General features: G+C 36.8%; 1 protein-coding gene across 6 annotated transcripts in view; it reads left to right on the top strand.

Annotated features, from left to right (window-relative positions):
- Positions 1-27,619, top strand: part of ATP13A3 (ATPase 13A3) — an 81,626-nt gene that overhangs the window by 22,289 nt on the left and 31,718 nt on the right. For 5 of the 6 annotated variants that reach the window (XM_014732823.3, XM_070242716.1, XM_070242714.1 and 2 more), the window contains exons 2-19: positions 2,476-2,574; positions 3,858-4,031; positions 4,680-4,862; positions 5,150-5,220; positions 6,845-6,925; positions 8,104-8,173; positions 9,694-9,828; positions 10,287-10,359; positions 12,727-12,858; positions 14,490-14,669; positions 14,812-14,969; positions 15,676-15,864; positions 17,742-17,803; positions 21,480-21,630; positions 23,838-23,954; positions 24,563-24,580; positions 24,680-24,833; positions 24,930-25,050. In XM_014732823.3, coding sequence (XP_014588309.2) covers positions 2,524-2,574; positions 3,858-4,031; positions 4,680-4,862; positions 5,150-5,220; positions 6,845-6,925; positions 8,104-8,173; positions 9,694-9,828; positions 10,287-10,359; positions 12,727-12,858; positions 14,490-14,669; positions 14,812-14,969; positions 15,676-15,864; positions 17,742-17,803; positions 21,480-21,630; positions 23,838-23,954; positions 24,563-24,580; positions 24,680-24,833; positions 24,930-25,050 — 2,120 coding nt within the window. In that variant the 5' untranslated portion in view covers positions 2,476-2,523. The remainder of the gene's footprint in view (positions 1-2,475; positions 2,575-3,857; positions 4,032-4,679; positions 4,863-5,149; positions 5,221-6,844; positions 6,926-8,103; positions 8,174-9,693; positions 9,829-10,286; positions 10,360-12,726; positions 12,859-14,489; positions 14,670-14,811; positions 14,970-15,675; positions 15,865-17,741; positions 17,804-21,479; positions 21,631-23,837; positions 23,955-24,562; positions 24,581-24,679; positions 24,834-24,929; positions 25,051-27,619) is intronic. The other variant, XM_023623520.2, reaches the window with a different exon arrangement.

Here is a 27,619-nt window from a genome sequence, read left to right as displayed (position 1 = left end):
TTGCTCTGGTGCCTCCCTAGACTCCCAGCTTCATCTCTCCAACTCAGGGAGACTGTTGTGCTCCCCCTGGGTTTCCTGTCCTCTCTTTTTTGCAAGCCTGCAAACTCTTCAGTTTGTAAGCTGGGTCAGCTGTAGAGCTCACCTAATTTGCTTCCCGTTTCTGTATTAGTTTACTTCATTGTCTTATGTCCAGTTACTTGAAAACTATCGTTTTATATATCTGGTCCATTTGATTGTTGTTTTAGGTAGGAAAGCAGATCAGGTCCCTGTTTTTCCATCTTGATTGGAAGTGGAAGTCTCTCCATATGAGAATTTGAAGTAGTTTCTCCCCTTAAGAAACATATTTTAGGTGGTGGTGTTGGGAAATAGGATCACAATTACTTGTATAGTCATGCATCGCTTAATGACAGGTATACAGGCAATTTCGTTGTTGTGCAAACATCACAGGGTATACTTACACAAACCTAGATCTTGTAGCCTACTACACACCTAGGCTACGTGGTACTGATCTTATGGGACCACTGTCATATATGCAATGTGTCATTGACTGAAATGGCATTATGCAGTGCCTTACTGTATTTGGTTATCAAAAATGACTCCAATGAATCCTGAGTGATGATTCTGAGATTCAGTCCAGAACATAGCGAAGAGCCACAGACTAAAGGTTAAGAACCCCAGACTGGTATTCTTTAGTGGGGACAGTGTCAGGCAGGGTGCCTTTGCCTTACCTCTGCAAGGTAGGCACGTGGACATTTAATGCCTTGCAGGATCGGGCTGTAACTTGTACATTCAGACAACAACAGCTGATCTTTTCTATAGGGAAGGAGTTGGCCTTGCTCATTCTCCCCGTAGTCTGTAGCAGCTGTTATGGTCCTGGAGAATAACTGCTACCTCAAGTCATATTGGCTTGATGAATCAGTCTTACCATGATGGACAACTTGAGTACTATGCTTCAGGGCTGTAACACTACCCTAGAGAAGAAATTGTTACTGAATTGCCCAAAGGGTTTTGTATGATAATGTGGCTTGTTTTAGAGAGGTTGGACCAGAGACCTCCAAGGCTTTTTTCCAGTATGGCACCAAGTCCATTTTCTTTTTCTTTCTGTATTCAATCTCCTTCGTTTTATTTCTTTGGAAAGCCCAGGCCTTACCTAGTTTTGACCCCATCTCTGGGGCTGCTGGAAGGTAGAGAAGCTCTGGGTGCCGGTGCAGGAGGCATCAATATTTTTTGTTGGTTATTTTGTTGATGATGTAAATCAAGAGATTTCAGTAGTCTTATATATGGGATTAGTTTGAAATCCTGCAGTTGGGTTTTACTTGGCTAGTAATTCATACCATGTAAACATTAAATAGCCATTGCTGTCTTAGCACAAATTCTTCATCAGGTCATTCATTGAACAGTTAATTTTTGAGTGTCGGTCGTGTGTCAGGCCTGTGCTCCACACTGGATAGATGAGTAGAGGTGTGGTATCTGGAACAAGGAAGGTAACATTCCCAATTTGTTCTACAGAGATCATCTTGGTCTAAAACAGTGGCTCTCAAACTCTCTGGGCTCAGATCGTTCTACATTCTTGAAAATTATTGTGAAGTCTAAAGAGCTTTTGTTGATGTGGGTTATATCTATTGATACTATATTAGTTAAGACTGATATATCTTAAAGAATATTAATTTGATAAGACATAACAGTAGTAAAACTTATTACATTAAATAACATTTTTGAAAAATTTTTTCCAAAAACAAAAAATTCACAAGAAATCTGGCATTGTTTTGCATTTTGAAGATCTCTTTAATATGTGTGAATGTCTCATATTTGAAATTAATCTCTTTTTTTTTAAAACAGGAAAAGTTGTCAGTGAGCTCAGTGAGTTTTCCCCTAGCCAAGCATCACAGGCATCAGCAGCAATCGGGAGATGCTTACCAGACTTAGGCTCAGAGTGGGGGAGTCAGTTGAGTGATCTCCAATAGGGTGCGCCAGCTGTAGGGATCGACTCTTGGCCAGGGATTGCCATGTGTGTCCTGGGTGCTTAGTGAATATTGGTTGGATGATCCCTGAAAGGTTTTGTGTTGGTTTCTTTGCTGGTGCTTTACTTCTTCACGTGACTTCAAGCAGTAAATTGAGTAATGTCGAGTACTTTTAGCTCAAGATTGTTAAGCTAGGCTACTTCTCTGAGTCTGGGGAATGACAAAGGAAGATTCTGTAGTAGTTTCTCTCAGCATTTAAATTGTTTTGTAGCAAGGCTATTGCTAGTATAAATTAATGAAATAGGTCAAGTTTTGTGATAGTAAGTAATGCAGGCTCAAGATCTGGCACACCACTGAAAATGTCGTCAGGATCAACTAGCTCTTTTTTAGTGACTACTTAAATACCAGTTAAACCTTGATGCCTCTATCACCACAAGAAATCTGATAGTGTGAAGTTATATAGTCTACTAAGATACAAAATAACTCCCTAGCATTTGTTCCTCTGTTCCCTCAGTTGTCCTCAACTGTTCTGAAGCACAAGGCCTTTGAAACCACTGTAGATATGGACAAAGAAGGAAGGAAGACTATCAACCAGGGTCAAGAAGATGAAATGGTGACTAGCTTTTATAATTTACTTGTAAAGCGTGAAGAGTTTATCTCTGCAATTTATTTATCTAGGGAAGTAGAAAGTACATTAAAAAAAACCCAGATAAATTAATGTTTTCTTCATCCTCTGTTTTTGAATTGAGATTATGTAACATCTCTGTCTGTTGGTTTTAGTATAATTCCTGTTTCACTTGTGAACTGTTAAAACTTAGAGGAAAGAAGTATGTTTTTTTCATTTGTTAATTTAAGAAGTTAAGTTAGCTAATGCTTAATTGTAATCCCAAATAAAGGATTTCTGATTTTGACTTATAAAGACATTTAATATCGGCTTACTAAAAAAAATTCTCCAGTCTTTTTCTGTGTGTTGGGGGGAGATAGGATTATTGGGTAAAATATAAGACATCCTGTTAAATGTGAATTTCAAATACTCAAGGAATATATTTCATAGGACAAACAAAAAAATATTGGTTTTTTATTTGAAATTTAAATTTAACTGGGCCCTCTAGCTAGCCCTTGCTCATTTTCATTTGCAAAATCTTGCAACCCTTGTTGGGGGCGGCGTAACTGAAACAGTTGAAATAGTTTGGATCAGGAGTTCAAATTGATTAGTCACAGTGGTATGGGGACAATTAGCTAATCATTTGGAAACAAAATAAGGTTAAAACCTACCTCATCTGAGTGCAATGTGATATTCTGGATTGTATCCCAGAACAGAAATAAGACAGTGGAGAGAAAAACTGGTGAAATCCTGATAAAGACAAAGTTCGGTTAATAGTAGTGTACCATTGTTAGTCTCTTCATTTTGACAAATGTATCAAGGTGTTAACGTTAGGAGAAATAGACAAAAGGTATACAAGAAATCTTAATATTTTTGTAACTTCTGTAAATCTAAAATTATTCCAAAATTAAAAGTTTATTAAAAACAAATCCTACCTTATAATAAGATAAATTCTAGAAGAAGTAAAAAGGCAAATGTAAAAATGAAATTATAAACATTCTAGGAAAATATACTAAATATGAATATATTAAGTCAGCAGGAAAGGACTTACTAAGCATAAAATCAAATGTAAAACCATGACATGTAAATAACAATGTATTTAACTACTTAAAAATACAACTTTGACAATGAGCTTGCCAGAAACAAAATTTAAAGGTAAATTATGGGTTGGGAAAATATTTGCAGTATATATGACAAGATAGTAATTCACATCTGGCAAACAAAGAACTTTGGAACTTATTTATCTCTCATATCACTTGATATTTAATTATGTGATCACTGTGTCCTTACAGGAGATTTACGGCTATAATTTGAGTCGCTGGAAGCTTGCCATAGTTTCCGTAGGAGTGGTTTGCACTGGCGGCTTTCTCCTTCTGCTCCTTTACTGGTTGCCTGAGTGGCGGGTAAAGGCGACCTGTATTAGAGCTGCAATTAAAGACTGTGAAGTGGTGCTGCTGAGGACTACTGTAAGTCCGGGTGTTTGTGTAGCAGATTTGTCTGAGGAGTAAAATAATGTCTGTAGTGTACTTTGTTCAAAATCATGTCAGAACAGAACATCATTGCTAGGATTTAATGAGGATTACTAATCCTAGTATTTCTAAAGCATCTGTGTTCAAAGTGAAAAGAGTGTAAAGGAATCTTAAAGATGATCAAATCCACTCATTTCTTCGATGCACTGAGAAGTACAATGCTTGTCTGTCAAGGTCACTGGGCAGTTAGGACTGTATCTCTAGACCAGCTCTCTGTCAATTCTCTGATGCTGCTGTACCCCAGGTTGGTTGATTTTTGTTTTTAAAATCCTAATTGAGAGCATTTCATAAGAGGCTTTAATATTTAGTCTTAGTATGTAGATGGGTAAATTAAGAAACGACTCATGATCTTTTACAGGACTTTGTATTACTGAAGTATGTCCTAAAAATGATGAGCAATGGAAAGCACTTCACATTTGAATTTATGCATTTTCATGAAATGGTTTAATATTTAGTGAGTAGGAAGTGATGCTCTCTCAATTAGAGATGCATAAATAATATGTAAAGAATGGAAATCAAATAAGAGTATATAGGCTGTTATAAAATAGACATAGTTAATTCTTTTATCGCTTTCTCTTTTCTAAGGATGAATTCAAAAGGTGGTTTTGTGCAAAAATTCGCTTTCTTTCTTTGGAAACCCACCCATTTTCGAGTCCAAAATCTATAGTCAATAAAGTTTCAAATGGCCATGCTGTTCATTTAACTGAAAATCTGCCTGAAGAGAACAGACATGAGATGAGTAGATATTCACAGACTCAATCACAACAGGTATTGTTTCTTTAAAATTGAGTTGTTAGATTTTATGCTGTCATGGATAGCCTATAATTTTGTGCTTGCAGTTATTTTTGCTTGAGATAAATTTATGTTCATAAAAATACCTATCACCATATAAAATACAATTTAGGTATTTTTAGAAGAAACAGATTACATGTCACATGTGATCATTTTAATTTTAATATATGTGGTATTATATATGATAGATTTGTGTTAGTAAACTTGATTATTAATAAATGATGATAATGTTTTTTGATGTAACATTTATGTGTGTTCAACAGATTCGTTATTTCACCCACCATAGTGTAAGATACTTCTGGGATGATACGCTTCACAATTTTGATTTCTTAAAGTAAGTATTTTTTTTGGATTATATTATGAGTATCTTGAAAACGTTCTAGATAGAAAGGAATTCATTCCAGTGCTATGTAAAATTGAAGAGGTTTTTTTATTTCATAACTTTTATTCACTTATTCATTAACTCACTGGTGTTATTTGAATACTCACTAACCATTTTAGAATGAATCCCACCTGCAACTTTGTACCTTTGCAAAATTTACGTAAAAGTTAGAAGCAGTCTGATCCCCAGATCTGAGTTTGGCTTCTTTTTTCTTTGAGGGTTAGTCTCAAAGTGAACTTTGAGTGCCCCTCATGGCCTGTCGGAGTATCTGAAGTATCACCTAACTTGCTGACACTTCTATCCGGTGGTACTTGAGGGATGGAGTGACAGACAAACGGAAATTTAACTTTACTAGGTGGATAAAGATGAGACAGTGACAAATTTGGGTAGGACAAATTGGAGTAATCCCTTAAAATTTATTTTTTGTAGAGGCTTCAAGTTATATAATTACTAAATTAGGATTCCATTTTTATTGCTGTTAAAGTGGTAAACACTAAGTATCGTTGCTTGAGAGTGCCAAAGCAATTTTAAATATTAGCTGTAAAAAGAGAATCACCTTATGAACATTCAAAATAGTCACTCCTGGATTTTTCCCTCAGACACACTGAGTAATTGGAATGTTCTGGAATGGACCTGAGCATTTCCACATGCCTAGTTCTGAAGACTGTTCCTAGTTAAGAACCATTGCCTATAGAACAGTAGCAGTGAGCTGCCATTGGAGCTGCTCCCTGCTGCTTTTGGAGAAGCCATCAACCTTAGTGGGGAAAAAAATGTAATATTTGCCGTGTGGCCTTTGCCAGCCATAGAAACTTGTAGAAGTTACTTATCCCAATGATAACAGTTAATTACAGAGCTTAGTTTTCCTATCTGAAAAAAGTGGAAAAGGATAAATTAAATGTTGTTTAAGATTCTCTTTGCTGTAGAGTTCTGTGACTAGTATCTCAGTGAAAATAAGCATAATTAAGACATGTTCGGGGAAAGTAGATATGTTAGTTGACTCCAGTTAGAGTTGTTTCAGATTTTAGACATTGCTTGTGACTTGTATAATTTTGTGCTTCTCTCTTGGGTATATGTTAGATCAGGGAAGAATGTGGATTGATGCTTTTGTGGAAATGAAAGAAGAAGAAATGAATAGGATTTCTTAGTGTGAAGCTTAAAAAATTGAACAGGGGAAACTATATAGCTAAAAGTAAATTTTTTTCATCTTTAGTTTGGAATTCTTAAGTTAGTTGTAATTTACCTTTAATTTTATTAGTTTAACTATTAGCTCTTAGAGCTTGGGCAAAGCCTTAAAGGATAATAATATTATTATATAAACAAGTATTTAGAGCCATCTTATCATGTGATAGATACATTTGATAACTTAGAAGTGACCACGTTGGAGACTTAGACCTTTTATTATTGTTTATCTTAGGAATTTGAGATTTTAAAATTCTCATTCATTATCTAAATTTTTGTTGAGGGTTTCTATTTGTAAGGAAGTTACACTTCAAAGTCAGGAATATAGAAAAATGAGGCATTAAGAAATTTGGATATTTTAAACTTTGTTTAAAGTAAAAACTTTGGATTTATTTAGGGGACTGGATGAAGGTGTTTCTTGTACGTCAATTTATGAAAAGCATAGTGCAGGACTGACAAAGGGGATGCATGCCTACAGGTAATTTTTATCCAACTAAAGTTAGCTCTCTTATCAAAATTCCTAAATAAAGTGGTATATACAGTCCACACTTTTACTATACAGTTATACATATTAACAGGTATTTAAATATTATAGACATAGTAGTTGACACTTACTGATATTTATTTGGGTAAGAGTATGTCTCAGCTTAAGAATTATAGAAATGTTGAAGCTGGTATTTTGAAATTGATATCCCTGAAAATATGCTGTATTTCGCCAATTCTCATGGGCACATTCTCCCACATTTTAACATCTCTAAAAGGGGGATGTGTCACACACTGGGTCGAGTGTGTTCCTTTAGTGACAGCATTTTTATCTTTCTTGATAGTACATAAAATAATGCTATCTCTTACATTTGATAGCATCTTAGATTTTCTGAAATATATTATTGGGATTTGTAAGCATGAGCTCAAATTTACCACAATGAAAATTTGTAAATTGGGAGATATAATCTTTTTTATAATATTACTCTTTGCTAAAGTATAAAAATGTATCAGTGTATTGCATATTTTAAAGATAAATGCCATTTTTAAGTTGTTAGAAATTTTCTTGTACTTCTGTAGCTGTTCTTTCAGAGGGTTAGAATATAAAAAAATTCATTCGTTCAGACTTATGCTTCATAAAAGACAAGAATTACTCTCTCATATAGAAAGTGCTGTTATAAGGAATGTAAGTGGAAGGATTTAAGTAACTTAAGCATTATTTTAAAAAGTCAAATGTATGCTGTTTTGAAATAAACATTCTAAGTACAGTATTCTTATTAGAAAACTGGTACGAGACCCCTCAAATTTACTTGCTTTTTAGTCTGCAGAAATTAATTTCAATTCAAAATTGTTGAGACCCATTGTGTTTAAGGATGGATAAGAAAGCCTTTTGCTGACATGGTTATTATAGACTAGTACAAAAGATACTTGTCATACAAAGAGACATGAGCCAGAATGAAATAAATGGCAATAGGATAGTTACCCAGTACTGACTACTTTGATTTAAATACTGTAGGTAGAGAATTTAGACTGTAGAAGACAAGCATTTAGAAACGTGGATAAGGTCCAGATTTAATAGCAGTCGTGGTTTGAGCCTTATCTATGCAATGCCTTCCCTAAATTGTATTATTATATTATATAATGTAATACCATTATTATATTTTCCTCTTATAGAAAATTGCTTTATGGAGTAAATGAAATTAGTGTGAAAGTGCCTTCTGCTTTTAAACTTCTAATTAAGGAGGTAAGACTATTGTACGTGTCTCAACATTTGCAATAATAGATTTGTCAATTTGAAAAGAGCCATGATTTAAGTAATAAGGCATTCTTGGTTTCCTGTTTCCAACTTTTCTTTGCTTATATTTTTACTGGTAAGGTAAGATATTTCTCTGGTAAAGAAATAATTTGAGCCATGAATTACCTTTTCTTATGTTGTCTAATTTTTTGCTTTTCTTATCTGTAGATTTGTTTTTACTCTCAGGAGGTTGCCCGACTAAACCTTGCCCTATCTTACAGATGTCTACACCTGTCTTGTCTTTCCCCCCTCCCCTTTTTTTAAACAGTTGATTATGTTTTCTTCTTCACATGCTATTTTGTGGTACATTTTTGGAAATTAGACATTGTACCAGAAGTTTGGAAGACAAAACATGACATGGTGATTGACACTGAAGAACCTGCCCTTTAGCCTGGGAGGAACACGTGTCAGTAGTTATCGTAGTGACTGTTCAGTTGTCAGTGCCGTACAGGAGGTGTGAGTAAAGGATTGTGCATGTAAAGGAAGGGAGGAAGTGATCTTGCCCAGCAGAGTTACTAGGCTCTCTAGTCTTCCTTCTGATTTTTGGCTAAAGATCAAGAGTTAGCTGTGTTGGATGAATCCTTTTGTAGAAATAGTAGATCGTTTTCCGTTAGTTCCTGAGAGCAGCCGTATGTGTTGCTTTAGAACGCAGCAGAGCGTAATGATTACAAGTTGAAAGCTTGGTGTGTAATATGGTCCTGTCAGTAACTCCCTTGACCTTTAGAAGAACTTCCTCCCTGCTGTTCCTTTATCTATAAAACTGGAGTTAATTCTTTCTGAATATCTCATTTGATTTTTAAGTAAAATCGGACTATATATATGTGAAAGTGTTCTGAAAAGTACAGAAGCATCCTTTTTAAGACATTGGGCGGCTTTGATGAAATTGATGAAATACTATGAAATTTGGGTAAACAAAGTTTATTGCCAGGACTCCATTATCTCTTTCTATCCTTTAGGTTTTAATCTTTAATTATTTCACTAGAGAAAGTGTAACAGTATAATTTATTATCTCATATTTGTCTTCCCTTTGGGCTCCAGTGAACCTTTGACTTATAAGTAAATTCATGTTTGGAGTTCATAATAAGTAAACATTTGTTCCATTTGATTAAAAATTTTGTATCCTTTAGTTGTCCAATCATTATTGGAAGTAAATGTACTTTATTGCTAAAGCAGAATGAAGAACAGCTAAATTCACACATTTTAGCTGTTTGTAGCTGAGTCTGTATTTGGATTTGGCATGAATCTAAATGAATGCAAATAAATTAAGCTTAGGTAGCCAAATTCTAGTAGTTTAATGTTGAAAAATGTACAGTTCTAACATCTTGCCCTATTCTTGGGTAGTATATGCCCTAGGGGCTATAGAGCTTATCCTGTAAGTACCTTGTTGGTTACTTCTTACGTGAAAAGATGGAAAATCTGTATGGTTATAAATATCTCATTCAACCTGACTTAAAAATCTTGTTTTTTAGGTTCTCAACCCATTTTACATTTTCCAGCTATTCAGTGTTATACTGTGGACCACTGATGAATACTATTACTATGCTCTAGCCATTGTGGTTATGTCTGTAGTATCGATTGTAAGCTCCCTATATTCCATTAGAAAGGTAAGTCCAATTTGTGGTGGGTTTCACAGCTGCATTTGTATTTTGTGATAACATGTAAGGTGTGTAGAATAGTGCTTGGTATACAGTAAATACTCGGTGCTGTTATTCTTGTTATGTGAATATGTGCTCTGTTTCCCATGTTTTTTGATGTGGGAGAAGGCGGATGGATTTTAGGGCCAGACTATCCCTTGACTGCTTGCTTAGAGGCCATAGGGATCTGTTGCTTATGGCAAGCTGGAGTCCTGGAAGGCTGATCCCACTGCTTTCAGGGCTGTCTCATTAAAGTGCTGCTTATTTTGTTTTGCTAAGACATTGAATATTCTTCTAGTCTTGACATTTTTAAAGGCAGAGTCATGCATTTATGTACTAACTTGCTTACTTTATAGCATTCTTGCTTTCTAATATCTTGTAGAGTGGGTTTATATTAACCTAGTTAAAAATTTTTTTTCCTATTTCAGCAATATATTATGTTGCATGACATGGTGGCAGCTCACAGTACTGTGAGAGTTTCAGTTTGCAGAGTGAATGAAGGTCAGTACTTCAGGTGACTCTTGGAAAAATAAACTGAGAAAGATATCCATTAGGCACTAATGTATGAAGCAAACCCAGTGCATTATACATATACATTCATTTCTTAAGAAATAAAAATATGTGTTTGGATTTGTACTCACCTCTGTGTTTGTGTCAAATTCATTTATGTAAAATAGTATTTTTCTTTTTCTGCAATGTGACAGGTACTGTACTAGGCTCTGGTTACTCAGATGTACATAGTCCTTGCCATCATTGAACTACTCTACTTGTAAAGACAGATGATGAATAGTAACAATAAAGTGAGAAATGCAATGATAGGGAGAGGTCACAGGACTTAGAGCTCATTTACTGTAGGTGTCAGGGATGGCTTCTTTGATAAAGTATTTCTAAGTGCTTCAGTTAGCTAGATAAGAGGTAGGTGAGAACGTGGCGAGGTGGGGGTGAGAGAGGGAGAGAAGAGGGTTCTAAGTGCCCAGAGGCCTGGAAATTAGAAGAGGTCAGTCATTGTAATAAAGAAATGCAGTATGGCAGATGCAGCAACTAGATGATGAACAGCCTTCTAAGGCGTGTTAAGGAATTTGGGCTCATTCCAAAAGGCAGTGCAAAGCTATTAAGCAGAAAGAGTGATATAATAGTTTGCCTTTTTGAACTAAGTCCTTCTGGATGCCCTGTTCAGACTGGTTTAGGTTGGAGTAATACTGAAGCATGAAATGGATCAAGGCAAGGGTTGTGGAGATGGAGAGAAATGAGATGGATTTGAAATATGCTTAAATGTGGGCATTGAACAGGATTTGGTGATTCACTGGATGCAAGGTGATAGAGCAGTGTCAGGCTCAGGTGATGGATATTGGTGCCATTTAATTAAATAGGGAACACTGGAGGAGAAGAAGAGTGTGGGGAAGTTTAGTGGCTTTGTCTTGTTAGTTTGTCTGGTGAGATATTCAAGTGCTAAAGGAGACAAAGGGGAGGCAGCACAGCATCATGGGCTTTGGAGGCAGTAGCCACTTTGATTTATTGAGAATATCAATCAGTCTGCATCCTCTTGGCTCAGTACACTACATCCCAGTGTAAACACAATTTGGCCTAGCAGGTGGCTTCCTTCCTTGTGCTTCCTGATCACTTGTTACTTGAGCTAGGGTATCTGCCTCCCCTAGCTGCAGTCTTAGATGTGTGGCTTATAGGTGCTTCTCCTCTTCGCACTCTGCCACTGGGGAAGATACTGAGGATGCTGCTAGGACAGACGTACCATCCAATGTGTATCTTACTTACCTTCTTTGTATAGTCTAACAGATCACTTATGTTTTGTTTCCTGGTACACCTCACAGGAATAGAATTTCCAGTGGCATTAAAGCTTTAAAAGACTCATTTTTTAAATAAGCGATCTTATTAAAAAATGATTATTTTACCTATGATGTACTAAATATGATTAGAATTCTTTAAAAGTTGTTTCCTCATAGCTTAGTATACTACTTTCTTTTTTTAGAAAGTAAAGATTATTTATCCTATAGACTAACACCACAAACAATCATTTTCTTCTCACCTGTCTTTGTTTACAAACTAGTGTAACTCTCTTCTGAACATAATATTAAACCTAGAGGGGGAAGAATGAGAGGGAGAGAGAGAATGCCCAAATATAAGGCAATGCAAAATAAAAACCTTCTTTTGCTTGAGAAGATCTTTTTAAAAAGTGTTTAGCTAACTTGAATATAATGCATACATTCCTAAGGGAATAATGAGCTAGATAAAATATTACAGTGTTTAATTTATCTTATAAATTTATTTAGAATAATATCTAAAATATTATTAGCACTATTTCAGGAATATGAGAAGGCAGTGAGACTTCATGGGTTATAAATAGTGTCAGTGAGAAAAAGAATGCTGTGGAAAATGCTGTTGAAAAAGAAAGTACGCTAAAATTTTCAGTGCTTTCTTCTGTTTCCGAGGGGTTCTAGAAATCTGAGTTTCTTTACCTGTTGTAGGAGGATCTCATGTGTGGACTCGCTGTGTCCATTTTCTAAGAATGGGCTGATAGCTGAACTCGATCATCAACCATTGCAATGAGTGTTGAAGCCCAACCACCCACCTGCTTGGTCAGAAAGCACTTGGCACCACCTGTGCGCAGTTGGTTGGTCTGTCAGGGGACCAGCTAGCTGACAGACTTAAACATTGTGTTTTGATAGCCTAAGGAGTAATAATCTTATTCGTCGAAACTCTTCATTTATTAGGGTTTCCCTCCGTAACTCCATTATGTTTTTAACTTCTTGTGGAGATCAGATGACCTTTGGAGAGTTCTTTTGTTTGCTATATTTCTATTCCAAGTTAAAGAACGTTCTTTTCAGACTTTGCTTTTTCTTTCTTTGAATCCAGAAGCAGAAGAGATCTTTTCTACAGACCTTGTGCCGGGAGATGTCATGATCATTCCACTGAATGGGATAGTCATGCCTTGTGATGCAGTACTTATTAATGGTACTTGCATTGTAAATGAAAGCATGCTAACAGGTAAACTCAATCACATATGTAAAAATTGGTTGAGTTGTTTCTAATATTAAGTAAGTACTTACTGATTAAGCTGTTTTGAAATTAGCTTTGCTGTTTGTATCCTTTAGTTGTGAATGTCATGAATGTGATGGATATTGAAGATTATTTTTTTTTTTAAAGATTGGCACCTGAGCTAACAACTGTTGCCAGTCATCTTTGTTTTTTTCTTTTTCTGTTTTTTCTCCCCAAATTCCCCCAGTACATAGTTGTATATTCTAGTTGTGGGTCCCTCTAGTTGCGGCATGTGGGACGCCACCTCAACATTCTCTGACGAGTGGTGCCGTGTCTGCGCCCAGGATCCGAACCAGCGAAATCCTGGGCTGCCGACGAGAGCATGTGAACTTAAGCACTTGGCCACAGGGCTGGCCCCTGAAGATTGTCTTTGAGGGGACCAGATTCTGCATTGTGCTTAGCTGTGGTACTAAATCACTTTGCTGGTATTTCCTGTGTGTCTTGGTCTGCTTCTGGCCACTCTTGTGACATGAGGACTTGCTTTATAGTGAAGCAAGAGGAAAGAAGTCCTTTGCCCACAGATAATGCAGTGTATTTAGTTTCCTTTTTGATATGTAAAAGGTGGGAGTAAAGATTTCATATTTTTATTAAACTGAGGAGAAGTTGACTTTAAAATGACTCCCTTTTGAAAATTCACAATCTGGAGGTAGAGCTTTATATATTTTTATCACATGAACTTTTTTTATTGTCATAGTCAGTCTGGCAAGAAAGTGAGTCCTGTGTAATACATTTTTGAACTGCGAAGAAAAGTGTGTCTTAAAACACCCTCACAAACAAAATAGCCCCACATACTCACTGCCTTTGAAGCAGGAAGTGTGAATGCTGCAGGGAATTAAGGTTCAGTGCTGAAAAGAATTTGGCAGTTACTGTTTGAGAGAACTTGCATCCTCCTCGGTCTTCTCTCCCTGTGTGTGTCTGGGTGTGTCTGTGTAGTGGGGATGAGGAGTAGGTCTTCATATCCCTGTGTGTGCTTGAGGTTGATGAGTGCATTCCAGTTCAGGTCTCAGGGAGGAGAGAACAGGTGCTGGGGCTCTGGCTGCTGCCTGGTTGTCTTATTTGAAACCTGACACAGTCATCTCCTAGTGGTTACCTTTGAGTCACAGATCACTTTCAGGAATTATTGTGGGAGACAAGATTTGATATTTTGGGATAGGGAAGTTGGTAGACAAAAAGCTCTAGATGAAGCTGTGTTATCCACATTAGACTTCTTAATAATATTATAAGCAATATGGTAACATTTAGGATATTTAACCATTCAAGATTTATGCCTTAGGGGCTGGCCCAGTGGTGTAGTGGTTAAGTTTGTGTGCTCCACTTTGGCGGCCTGGGGTTTGTGGGTTTGGATCTGGGGTGCGGACCTATGCACCACTCATCAAGCCATGCTGTGGCAGTGTCCCACATACGAAATAGAGGAAGATTGCCGCAGATGTTAGCCACAGTCTTCCTCAAGCAAAAAAGATGATGTTTGGCAACAGATGTTAGCTCAGGGCCAGTCTTCCTGACCAAAAAGAAAAAAAAAAGATTTGTGTTTTAGATGCTGATTCCTGTGCTTTAATTTATGATTTTTTTTTTTTTAAAAGGAGAAAGTGTTCCAGTGACAAAGACTAATTTGCCAAATCCTTCAGTGGACCTAAAAGGAACGGGAGATGAATTATATAGTCCAGAAATACATAGACGACACACTTTGTTTTGTGGGACTACTGTTATTCAAACTCGTTTCTACACTGGAGAGTTTGTCAAGGCCATAGTAGTTAGAACAGGTAGAAATCATTTAATTTCTGCTTGCGTGGTTTACCATATTTGATGCCTCCTAAATGTTTAAAAAGAGATTCTGTTTTGGGATGTAATTCTCATTTTCTTATAAAAATATGGTCATTTTCTTCTTTAATTTTCTTCTTAAAGGATATAGTACTTCCAAGGGACAGCTTGTTCGTTCCATATTGTATCCCAAACCAACTGATTTTAAACTCTACAGAGATGCCTACTTGTTTCTACTGTGTCTTGTGGCGGTGGCTGGCGTTGGGTTCATCTACACTATCATCAATAACATTTTAAATGAGGTTTGTGCGTGGGACTCTTAATAGGGTTTGATTCTTATCACGTGTGCCTGTCCAGGGTTTGAAATGTGGCTAGTGAGACTGAGGAACTAAAATTTTAATTAATTTTACCTTAAAAAAGTCATATGAGATGGTATACTAGGAAGTACAGATATAGAGCATCCGCATCATAGCAGAAAGTGCTTTTGGACGGCTCTGGTTTAGACGGTCTTTTACTTGCTTCCTTGTGACTTAAAGGGAGGGATGACCACATACTCACCCAAAGCTTTATTTTCTCTTTTTTTAACCTCTGGGATATACAGCATTAAAATTATTTGTGATTACTTAATTGAAGGTATTTCTAAGGGACCTTGTCAAATTTCTCTTTTCTGTCCCCTGTAGAGACTGGCACAGTATGGGGCTTGTAGTAAGAGTCTGTATCTGACAGATGTTTGTTGAACTTTGAAGTGTGTTGTATGAAGTATGCAGAGCTATTAAAATGAGTTTCCTTTAAAAGTAGCTGTCATTCTGCCATCCATTGATGATTCACTGAGCTTCCTGTTTTTCAGAATCTCTAAAAGGAAAAAAATTATAAATGGTTAATAGATGTATATATGTACACACTTTTAAAATTGGAAATGGTTTATAGATTTTTCACTAAAGAAATACCCACGTTAGATTAGTAAATATTTAATATTGGGGGTCTGATGTTTCTTTTTGTTAATTGTAGGTAGAAGTTAGGGCAATAATTGTTGAGTCTCTTGATATCATTACAATTACTGTACCACCTGCACTTCCTGCTGCATTGACTGCTGGGATCGTGTACGCCCAAAGAAGACTGAAAAAAGTTGGTATCTTCTGTATCAGTCCCCAAAGGATAAATATCTGTGGACAGCTGAATCTTGTTTGCTTTGACAAGGTTGGTTCAGTTTCATAATCATTCTCAAAGGTTACTTTGCAGCTTTTAAATATTTAGATTAATGTTTTCTATATTCTTTATCAACTAATTGGCACACATTTTTTAATGTTTCTCTGATTTTCCTCTTGTTCAACTTATTTGGTGAATGCATTTTTTTTTTTGAGGAAGATTAGCCCTGAGCTAACATCTGCTGCCAATCCTTCTCTCTCCCTTTTTTTTTTTTTTTGAGGAAGACTGGCCCTGAGCTAACATCTGCCCATCTTCCTCTACTTTATATGTGAGACGGCTGCCACGGCATGGCTTGCCAAGTGGTGCCATGTCCACACCTGAGATCTGAACCGGCAAACCCTGGGCCGCTGAAGTGGAACATGCGAACGTAACTGCTGTGCCACCAGGCCGGCCCCTGAATGCATCATTTTTGTATATTTCTTCTTGCTATTTTTTCAATTTTTACTACTTTGGATATTGTTTATTTGCCCAAATATGCTTATTTGCCCAATCATTCAAATCTAGAATTATGACTTATAGTAAAGATTATCTGATCTTTAATGTTTTTAACAGAATAAGCCCCATACAGGTATATTTACTGGAATTTTATTCCTATAAAGAACGTTTAGTTTTTGCTCTGATTTTATTGAATATGTTTCAGAATTATGAAGGTCAGTAATTTTGCAATTTTATGTAAAAATGACAAATTCTGTATCTGTGTGAAATATACCTTGCCTCTTACAGTTTTCCTTTCCTCAGCTGAAGTTAGTTTTCCTAAGTTTTATTTTGAGAATTAAATCTTGGCCAAAAAATCTTCCATCAAGCTCTTGTGGGTAACTGATAATGATAAGAATTTGATTTTTGTGTATCTTCATTATTAAAGAAAAAAATGTGAGACATTTTGTAAAAAGCAAAAAAAGGGGTCATATCTCAAAACTATATTTCATATTTTTCTGTTCAGAAAATTTCACTTATGCTTGTCTTTTTTGGAAACGCTATTATTAAAATTTTAAACAAATGTAAAAGTGGAGAGAAGATAAAAGTGTAAAAGCTCTCACTTAGCCATTACCTAGCTTTAACAGTTACCAACATTTTGTAGTCTTAACCACATCTACCGCCTTGATTTGAAGGCAGCAGCATCAGACATATTATTTCACCCTGGAAGATGTTTGGAAAAAACAATACCACAGTATCATCACTGCTTACTACGCTTAAAATTAACAGTTCTGTAGTGTTATCTAAGGTCCAGTTCATATTCAGATTTCCCTGCCTTTCTCAAAAAAGTGCCAGAATTTTTACAATTTGTTTTTGTCAGAATCCAAATAAGGTTTCAATTACTCTGTTAACAGTTGCTTTTATTACCCCTCATCCCCAATTATCTTACTGAAGAAACCAGGTCATTTATGTCCTGAATTTGGCTGATTCCTTTCTCCTGATGTCATTTAACTTGTTCCTCTTCCCTTTTTGGCTCCCTATGCCCTAATCCCTCCCTCCCGTATAGGCTCCTGTATTGATTCATAGGTTGATGGTGTATCATTCTACTGTTTTAAATAATATAAGCACATAAATATATAGTCTACACATATACCCCCTCCCCACTGCCACCCACACCCACCCACCCACACACACACCCCCACCCACCCACCCACCCACACACACACACACACACACCACACACGCAAGAACCATGCTGTAAGGAATATGCTAATCCCTTTTCCTCACCTTGTCTATTTGTTATAGAAGGTACTTCTATCACAGTATGTACAGAGATCTTGTTTCCCTTTTTTATAGCTTTATAGTACTCCATTGTTTTTATGTGGCATAGCTTTTCATGATTTTTGTTTTTGGGGGCATTGTCCATACTTTGTACATGTGTGCTTATTTTCCAGACTGGAACTCTTACTGAAGATGGTTTAGATCTTTGGGGGATCCGGCGAGTGGAAAACACACGGTAAATATTAGTTAGATTTGATCATTAGTTAATTTTTAATAAATATTTTCATATATGAAACATTCAAACATATAGAAAGTCATAACATACAGCTGTGTATCCACCACCAAGATTAAGCTGTTGCCGTTTTGCCATATTTGGTTCAGATCTCTCTCAAAAGATTTAAAATATTACAGATGTTGTAAAGTCTTAATCTATCCCTTTATCTATCCCTACCATCATTCTGAAGTTGTGTTCTATTATTTGCATGTTTTTATGTTCTCACTACGTATATATCCATCTATAAATAAATATACACAACTGATGTACTGTACATATGTTTTTGCTGCTTTTTTACCTCTTAATGTTGTTTTCAAGATTTATCCATGTTGATAAATATAGATCTAAGTTATTAATCGTAACTGTTGTTTGGTATTCCATTGTATTATTAAACCATAATATCTGTTTTTCTACTAAGGGACAGTTTCATTTTTTTTCTCCCTTTTCCCCTCCGTTTTCACAAACAGTGCTGCAGTTAAAATTCTTATACACGAGTCCTTGTGAGCATGTGGTTGAGTTTTAGGAAGCTAGCATCTTCAGAGTGTCCGTGCTGGGTTAAAGAGCACATGCGTGGCTGCAGCGGTAACAGCATTGCCTGCCTGCCCTCTGAGTGAGGGTGCCGGCCCACACTCTCGCCCTCAGTGCTTCTGTACGAGGGCCTGTTGCTCCACATCCTTGCCAAACTTGGTATTGTCTGACTTCTTATTTTTGCCAAATGGATGGATATGAAATGGATGGTATTTCATTGTGGCTTTATTTGCAGTTTCCTCATTGTTTATAAAGCTGAGCACATTTTCACATTTTTGCAAGGAGGGTCATTTGGCATTCTTTGTGTATTGTCAGTTTAAATCCTGATTTTTCTGTTGTATTGTTAGTCTTTATCTTATTCATTTGTTAGAAGTCCTTTGTATTTTCTGAATGGTAATCTTTTTCAGTACACTGCTCTGCAGAAATATTTCACTCTTCTCTGATCTTTTACTTTGTTTTTGTTGTCTTTTGATGCTTAGAAGTGTTTCTGCTGTAGTTGTGTTTGTGTCATTTTTTTCTCTCAAAAGTTAACGGGATTTTGGTTTATATAATTTGAGAGACTATTGTTTGGCTCATGTAATACCAAAGTTGTTACGTCTTCTTGGTAAACAGTTTGTCACATTATGACCTTATTTATCTGTAATAGTGCATCTTGCCTGAAATTCTGTTTCACCTAATACTTACATAGTTACACACCAGTTTTCTTTTGCCCAATGTTTGCTAGTGTATCTTCCATCTTTTTACTGTGCAGTCTTTATGTGCCATTATGCTCACATTTATTTTGATTTCAGATACATTTGAAATTATTTCTACCATCCTTCACCTCAGTGCACACACACGTTTTCTCATATTTATCTCTCCTATTTTCTCAGAATTTATACATTCTAATCTTTTTACTACTTGTCCTTAAATTATTAATAGTCATATTTAGAGTCTGAAGTTCATAGGTATCTTTATTAGTTTCTTAACCCAAAAAGACCCCATGGACTATAGAATACTTGTACTTTGATTATTCCCCTCCCTTCTTGTATGTATTTGTTGCATAATATTTTATGCAATCTGCCTGCTAAGATTTACCTAGGTTTTCGAATATCTTTGCTAACCATTGCTTCTAGCATCCCATTCTTCTGGATTAAATTGCCGTCTTGAACTACGTTCATTAGTGATCCTTTGTTTCGCCGTCACTCTCGCGTGACGGTGTGACTGTACGGATTTCTAGGTCGACAGCTGTGTTCTCTCAGTGCTTTGAAAGTCTGATTCCATTTCTCCTGGCTCTTTTGGTACTGCTGTTGAGAAGTCTTAGTTTCTTTAGTAATCTCTTCTCCTTTGTTGTTTCAGAAATACTTCTTTATCCTTGATTTCTGCGGTTTCACCATGATCTTTTTATTTGTTTGTGCAGGACTCATTTTGCTTCTTGAGTCCAAGGATTCATGCTTTTCATAAATTCTGGAAATTTCTCAGCATCTTTCTGTTCCTTTATGGCCTATCCCTCCTTGTTTGTTTTTTCTTCATTTGGGAATGTTAACCATATGTTGGACAAGAAATTTCATTTGGTTCTTTCCAAATCTGCCTCTCCCCCTCTCTCCCTATGGTGTCTTGTCCTTTTTCTAAGTCTTTAAAAATGCCCTTTTTTGCATTCTTTCAGATTGCCATTCTCTTATCTCAAATTTATGGGATTCTAATTCTGTCTTTGTTGTGTCTGTTGACTTGTGAGAATTGTTTCCTGGTGTGTTTTTTTTTTTTTTTTTAAAGATTTTATTTTTTTCCTGTTTCTCCCCAAAGCCCCCCAGTACATAGTTGTATATTCTTCGTTGTGGGTCCTTCTAGTTGTGGCATGTGGGACGCTGCCTCAGCGTGGTCTGATGAGCAGTGCCATGTCTGCGCCCAGGATTCGAACCAACGAAACACTGGGCCGCCTGCAGCGGAGCGCGCGAACTTAACCACTCGGCCACGGGGCCAGCCCTCCTGGTGTGTTTTTAAATTATGGACTCGTCCTTAGCAGGATTTTTCTGTGAGACTCCGTTGTGGCTGTGTTGTAGGAGCCAAGAGCAGTATCAGTGGTGCCAGACAAGATATAAGTTACTGTCATAACTTGGGGGATTTCTGGACCAGGCAGTGGCATATGTTCTAACCCAAACCTCATCCTCAGTAGTGTGGTGGTTCCAAGTTTAGGCTCTGAAACCAGACCGCCTGTGTTTGAATCCTTGCTCTGCCACTTATGTGCTGTGTAACCTTGACAAGTCACTTAACCCCTCTGCTTTAGTTTGCTCATCTATAAAATGGGGATAATAAAACACCTTCCTGTGGTGTGAAGATGAGATGAGTCAAATATGTTTAAAGTTCTTAGAACAGTGCCTAGTGCATAGTAAACATTGTGTAGATATTAACTCTTTTCTTGAACTTTGGGTGGGGGAAAAAGAGAGAAGCTTATTCTTAGTTATGCCTTTGGGTCTGTGGGTGGGTTTTTCTAGTACACTCTTTCCCTGAGGATGCAGCCCCTAAAGGGCACCGGCTGTCTTGGGGCTGAGGCATGCTCTCGGTTTCTTTTTTTGTCTGTGGCCAAGACTCTGCCTCCCGTTCCTGTGTGGGTATTAAAACACAAGTCCTCAGGTACTGAGGTGGCTCCCTCCCTTCTCCCTTCTCCCCTGGGGCAGTCACAGCATCCACTCAGGTCCATGCCCCTCTGGGTTTCCTTTTTCTCTATTTCTGGCACTCCAAACTTTCCCTTTCTTTCTTGTGAGCACAGTTTTGCGTTTAAAAGATTATGTCACACATTAATTTTGTGTTTTTACAAGAGAGTTTTACATATTCCAATCTGCAATATGTCCATAGGCAGGAGTTTTAATTATTATTTAGTATCTAGTATTTTCTGTATTGCTATGTCTGGCCTAGTTATTCAGAATCTAAAATAGTATTGCATTTTGGTCATGTATAATTTTCATGGAAGTAACTGTTTTTGAATGCCAAAACTATAGTGAAAATGAATTTGTGCAAAAATGCAGACTTTTTTTTTTTTTGTCATTTTTAAAATGACAAAACCTGAATATTGTTAGAATATTGTCTTGAGTCTTGGGACTTAGGAATCTCATTCAGTGCATTTTCTGTTTAGATTTCTTTTGCCGGAAGAAAACATTTGCAATGAGATGTTGGTAAAGTCGCAGTTTGTTGCTTGTATGGCTACTTGTCATTCACTCACAAAAATTGAAGGAGTACTTTCTGGTGATCCACTTGATTTGAAAATGTTTGAAGCCATTGGATGGGTAAGTTCAATATTTTAAAGCACAAGTAACTTTAAGAAAATATAGTAAAAATTACCTTGCAGAAGGATTATTTCTGCTAGTTGTTTTGACGATAGTCTGTCTTGTACATAAAAGGAGCTATGTAATTTCTAAAGATATGTCACTGGAGAGAGATTTCTACTTGTGTAAAAAAAATGTCCGTTTTAGTTAAATTGACTCATTTAAACACCTTTAATAGCGGATGACCCGCTCAGGCCCTACTCTATCTTTATAAGTGAAACCAGCTATCAGCAACGCGGGGCAGTGGGCCTGAGTCAGTAAGATGATCTTTAGCACCACCGCAGGTAGGGAGTATGGAGTAGTCACATGTCTTCAATGTTCTTTTGTCGTCCTCTCCTACTTCCTGTACACACACACACACACACACACACACACACACACACACACACGTGTGTTTACAACTTCCTTCTGTTTGTTTTGCTGTTGATCATTTCTAGTTTCTGAGTACTTGTGTTCTGTGGTTGTTAGCATTTTACCACATTCAATTCTTCTTTTATAGATGCAATAATAGTTTGTTTTTAAAGTTCCCTTCTGCCTTCTGAATTTTTTATTTTCTCTGGGTCAGTTTTTTTCCCCTCCCTACACTTGGGCTTTCTCCTTCATGCTTTTGGTTTTCAGTGTACATCTTGGTGGTCTGGATAGCTGCAGTGAGGTTTTCATCCTTGCCCATACGTCTATTAGTCTGTTTTGTCGAGTGGGCTCTCATCAGCAGGCGTCCTTCAGTTTCAGAGGAGCAGAGTTCGTCTTCAGGTTGCTGTTCTCTCTGCTTTACAGTGCTGCACGAGCAGAGCTCTGCTCTGGAGTGCTGACTCATAACAGCCCTCCTCCTCTCAGACAGATCGTTCCTGTCTCTAGAGAATGACTCCTGGTTTTGGGTTTGTTTTTTTGCTTAGCTCAGCTATTCTGGCTAATGAGAACTGTGCTTCGCCTGTGTGTCGTCTTGTCTCTATTCTGGGCTCATGTTCCTTCATGGCTGCATCCATCAGTATGTTTCAGTTTGCCTTTTGTCTTCATATTTGAATCCCCTCTCCTTGCTTTCCTTTCTGTTTACTTTTACAGATATATTTCTCTTTTTTTGGGTGTTTTGCTAATATGCTAAAAAAGGGAAACAAATGAATGGAGAAGTGCTCTGCCATCTTTTGAAAGCTCACAATAAACACTCGTCAAGCTTAATTCCCAAAAGTAGGCCCACTTCATTTATAGAGCATAAAGCACGATAGGGCTGATTCATCTTTGATGTTCTCTAAAGCATCTCTCCAACTGAATAGATTTTCAGTAGGTTTACTGTTCTGTCTGGATCTTTTAAAAATGGGTTAAATCAGTGAGTTTGTACACTAGTGTGTTTTCTTGTCTCTGGGATGCTTTGATGCTTGGTCTTACCACAAATTATCAATGGAGTGTTTTCACATACCAGGCACTACTGTTATTTGATGTAATTATTACCATATAAGATGCATCCTAATTTCAGAGATGTTAAAATATGTCTTAGAATTCTAGGAAATTGGTTATTTGGACACAGTTCCCTTCCCCATCATTTTCCCATTGATTGATTGATTCCTCCACTTGTGGAGTCAAATTAGTTTATTTTTCTCATGTACGTGTATTTAATGCAAATTTTTGTTTGAATTATTATTATTTTTTTTACCAAGAAACGTGTTTTTAAATTAAATTTCAAGCGGTTAGGGTAGTAGTATCCTAACCAGAAGTGTTCAGGCTGAAATGCTAAATTCGCATCATCGTACCTTAGTGGGCTCTTGACCCAGTGGTTCTACTAACCCTATCTGAGCTCCATATGCTTCTGAGGCCTCTCCTCTTAGCAGAAAGGAAGCCCCGGATGATAGACTGAAAATTTTTGGAACTGCAAGAGCCTTCTGGGTTTTTTTGCAGAACTAGTCTCTAAACCCACCAGGTTGTAGAACCGACTCAGGGAAAATTCTCTCCATTTCCTTACCCTGCTTCTAAGCTCTGTCTCCCCTTTCCCATGAGTTGCTAGGACTTTAACTAGTTTTGTTTATATTTTGTTTCACTTTATTAATGATCGATAGTGCTCATTTATTCCTTGGACACTGATTTTTTTACTTCGCTAAGGATAGCCATAATGTTTCATTTAAAAATGGAACCAATGAATTGAATTTTATGAAGCAACGTGTTGAATATTTTCCTTTCAGATTCTGGAAGAAGCAACTGAAGAGGAAACAGCACTTCATAATCGAATTATGCCCACTGTGGTTCGTCCTCCGAAACAGCTGCTTCCTGAATCTGCACCTGCAGGAAACCAAGAAATGGTGTGAAAACATTTTAAGCTGGATACTGTTGGTGCTCATGGTTAATCTTCAGTGTGAAGTGTTGCTAGAATATGAAGTCACGTGTCCTTTATTTAACTCTTATGCAGATATGAATATTTTAACTGCATCTATCAGAAACTGTACCTGATGTGTTGCAGACATTCTTTGTAGAACATTGAGGTTTAATTCTCAGTACCATTACTTTTCCTTCTATTTGCTAAGCAGCTTCGTGCCTTCCGATTTAGCTACATGGTGATCAATCCTTTTAAATTGCATCTGTATTCCTAGAATTTAATAAAAAGAATATGTGAAAGGCTTTATTCTTGGGGGAACATTTATATGTTCCTCTTAGTTTATTTAGTACTTAATATGTTAATATTTTTAGGATAGCAGAATATTTGAAACTATTCAGGAATTTACTTCTTAAAAATGGGAGGTAGTAGAGAACCAGTCTGGAAACCCAACTTTCAAATAATCAGAGTTTCTTGCTATTTTCCAAATAATGTTTTGTGGATGTATAGGAAAAGTTTTTTTAAAAAAAACTTGGATATGTTAATGGACTTAATCTGTACTATTTCTTTATTCTTTTTGTTTTATTTTGTTTTTAGGAGCTGTTTGAACTTCCAGTAAGTGAAGAATGAAGAATGTTTACTTGTTACCTAAGTATATTTGTTTTAATTCTTAAAGAATAATAAATGCGTTGTGCATCTTTTGAAATCATATAGGCCATTTATGAGATAGGAATTGTCCGCCAGTTCCCGTTTTCTTCTGCTTTGCAACGTATGAGTGTGGTTGCAAGGGTGCTGGGGGATAGGAAAATGGATGCCTACGTGAAAGGAGCACCTGAGGTCATTGCCAGTCTTTGTAAACCTGAAACAGGTGAGGAAACAGCCAGGCTTTGAATGAATTTCTGGTATTTGTGTAAGCTTGTATTAGCAGTTCTTACAATGACTATTATTTTTTCCTTTTAAAAAGTTCCTGCCGACTTTGAAAGTGTTTTAGAAGATTATACTAAACAAGGGTTCCGTGTGATTGCTCTTGCACACAGAAAGTTGGAGGCAAAACTGACGTGGCATAAAATACAGAATATTGCCAGGTGAGGTTTACGAATGGTTTTTCTACAGTTCCAATAATGCATCATTTATGTGTATGTAAGTCATGTAAAATAATTTGTATGTAGTTGGGTATTGATTAAATATTTATTGAATGTATGCAAATATACATAGCATAATGTTTGTTTTAGGTGATCTAAATAAAAGTACAACTCTGGAACTATTTTCAGTTCATTTGTTAAATACTTACCAAGTGTCTGCTATGTGTCGGGTGTGCTCTAGGAACATAATTATATTTTGGTAAACATAATTCTGCAGTTTATTTTTTGTAAATGATCAACTTGCTTTTACCCAGTGGTTAGAACCATGTACTAATTTGGTCAGAGAATCATGAGTCACAATAACCAATAGCTATAGTGCGCTCCCAATCAGGTGGCATTACTAATGTCACATTTAGTTCCATATATAGATACGGGTTTCACATTCAAGGATTGTCACTTTGACTGTAACTAATACAGACCTATCCTTTGAGGATTATGTTTTTGTTTAAGAATATTTCATGGTGTACCTAGCATTTTGTAAGCACAAAGGAATATTCATTGGTGTCCTGCTGATTCTGCCTGTCAAGTTGCCTTTCTTCCTCCATCCCCACTGCCGTTGTCTCCAACTCAGGGACTCAGCTCTTTTCTCCAGTCTTTCCTCTCTGTGATCTGTGTTCCACACCGTCTCCAGAGAGAGCTTTTTAACTTCAGATCTAATACCGGTCTCCTACCTGGAATTCTTACAAATGGCTCTCCATCACCTACTGGAGTTCACACCCAGCGATATACATTAGGAAAGAGAAAGCAAAACACATGTTGTTAGTAAAGAGCAAATGATACAAACAGATCAGTATTAGAAAAAGATGTAAGAAGTGGCCAGTGAACACATGAAAATGATAGGACACTTCAGTTCTTGGGGAGCTACAAAATAAAACCACAATGAGATGTCACTTCTCCCCTAAGGTTGGCAAAATTGAAAAGATTGGTAATGCCGAGTGTTAGTGAAGATTTGAGAACATTTTAACAATGTGTTGCTACTACAATATTGTGAATTCGTGAAGATCCTGTGTAGTACCTGTCAGCATTTAAATTTGCATGTACGATTTGACCCATCAAGTGCAGTTCTAGGAATTCAGCCTAAAGAACTATTTCTGTGTGAGCATAAGATTATATTAAAATAGTGTAAATAACATAATATTCACCAAGAGGGCAGTGGTTAAATTATGGACTATTAATACTTGTGTTAATTACTCTGATGTGCCTGGATAATAAGTGCAAATAGTCAGACAGTGTTTGTAGTACAATCCTGTTTTTCTGAATGAAAACTAAAGGAGTGGAGAGGATAGCCAAATAACTAAAAGGAAAAACTACATTATTAAAACAGAATATTTGGGGATGTGATCTAAGCATAAACATTTAAAAACAAAAAAGTAATAATCAAATGATCTGATGCATATGCATGATTGGGAGCCGCTGATATAAAATAGTATATCCTAATTCCTACGAAGGGCGCATTAGGCTCCTTTCTCTACAGCTTCACCTTTGGTCATTTGCCCCCTTAAAGACTGTTGAGTTGCCTATAATTCTTGAGCCTGCCACATTCATACATTCTCTCATGCCCTTGGATAGGCTGTTCCTTCTGCCCAGAGTACCCTATCCCTCCCTATCAACTTTTCTCTCTCTCTCCTTCCTCATCCTTCAGCCGAGACCTTCTCTGTGTTTCATTTCTGCCTTGTAGGAACAGGTTTTGGGGTTTCTCTTACAGCTTGAACCTTTGTATCTTGAATTGAATATTGTGCTATTCATTAATTAGAGGGCAAGAGTTCCATGACCTGTATTATTCGTAGGAGAGTTAGGAAACCAGCTGCAGCCAGAAACTGGTGCCTCATAGGAGAATGGCTGCAGTGCTTTTGACCCAGTAGTTTCACATTGGTACAGCTTTGTGCTTTGAAATGCATTTTCCGGTTTCAAGGCTTGTTTCTCCTTTTACTAACAGCAGATCACTTGTATGAAATTTCCTAACTAGTCTTTAATATCTGTACCACCCATTGTTAATAAATTTTATTTCAAAGATGTTTAGGTTTCATAGCTGTATGCTTCAGGCACCTTTATTGTTGAGTTTTTGTGTAGAAAAACCACTTGATTACTGCAAGTCTGAAATTTTGGTCCCTAACCTCGAGCTCCCTTTTTCCATTGAGAAAAGATCTCTGTGATGTAATTGTGGTAGCTTTAAATTTAAGAACGCAGCCATCACTGAACACGCTTCATCTCCATTATAGTGCCGAAGCACATACTGTTTTTGCATGCTCTCTTTGCATGTCTGTTTCCGCACAAAAGCATCTTGAGAGTAGAGATCTTGCCTGTTTATCTTGGACCTCCCAAGGACTAGTGTAGTACTCGGTGCATAGTAGATATTCAACTATTTGAAGGAATAACATCTTGATAACTATTGAATATTAATAAATATTCTAAAAGATCCATCTCCGGGTCCCAAGTAGATCTCATTGTCAGACTGCTAATACTTTTTCTATCACACTTCCAGGATCAAGAATTTGACCATGAGTTTTATAAA

This window comes from Equus caballus, chromosome 19, assembly GCF_041296265.1.
Source record: "Equus caballus isolate H_3958 breed thoroughbred chromosome 19, TB-T2T, whole genome shotgun sequence".
Taxonomy (NCBI): domain Eukaryota; kingdom Metazoa; phylum Chordata; class Mammalia; order Perissodactyla; family Equidae; genus Equus; species Equus caballus.
Note: the sequence above shows the minus strand (reverse complement) of the source record. Positions and strands in the feature narration are given on the sequence as shown.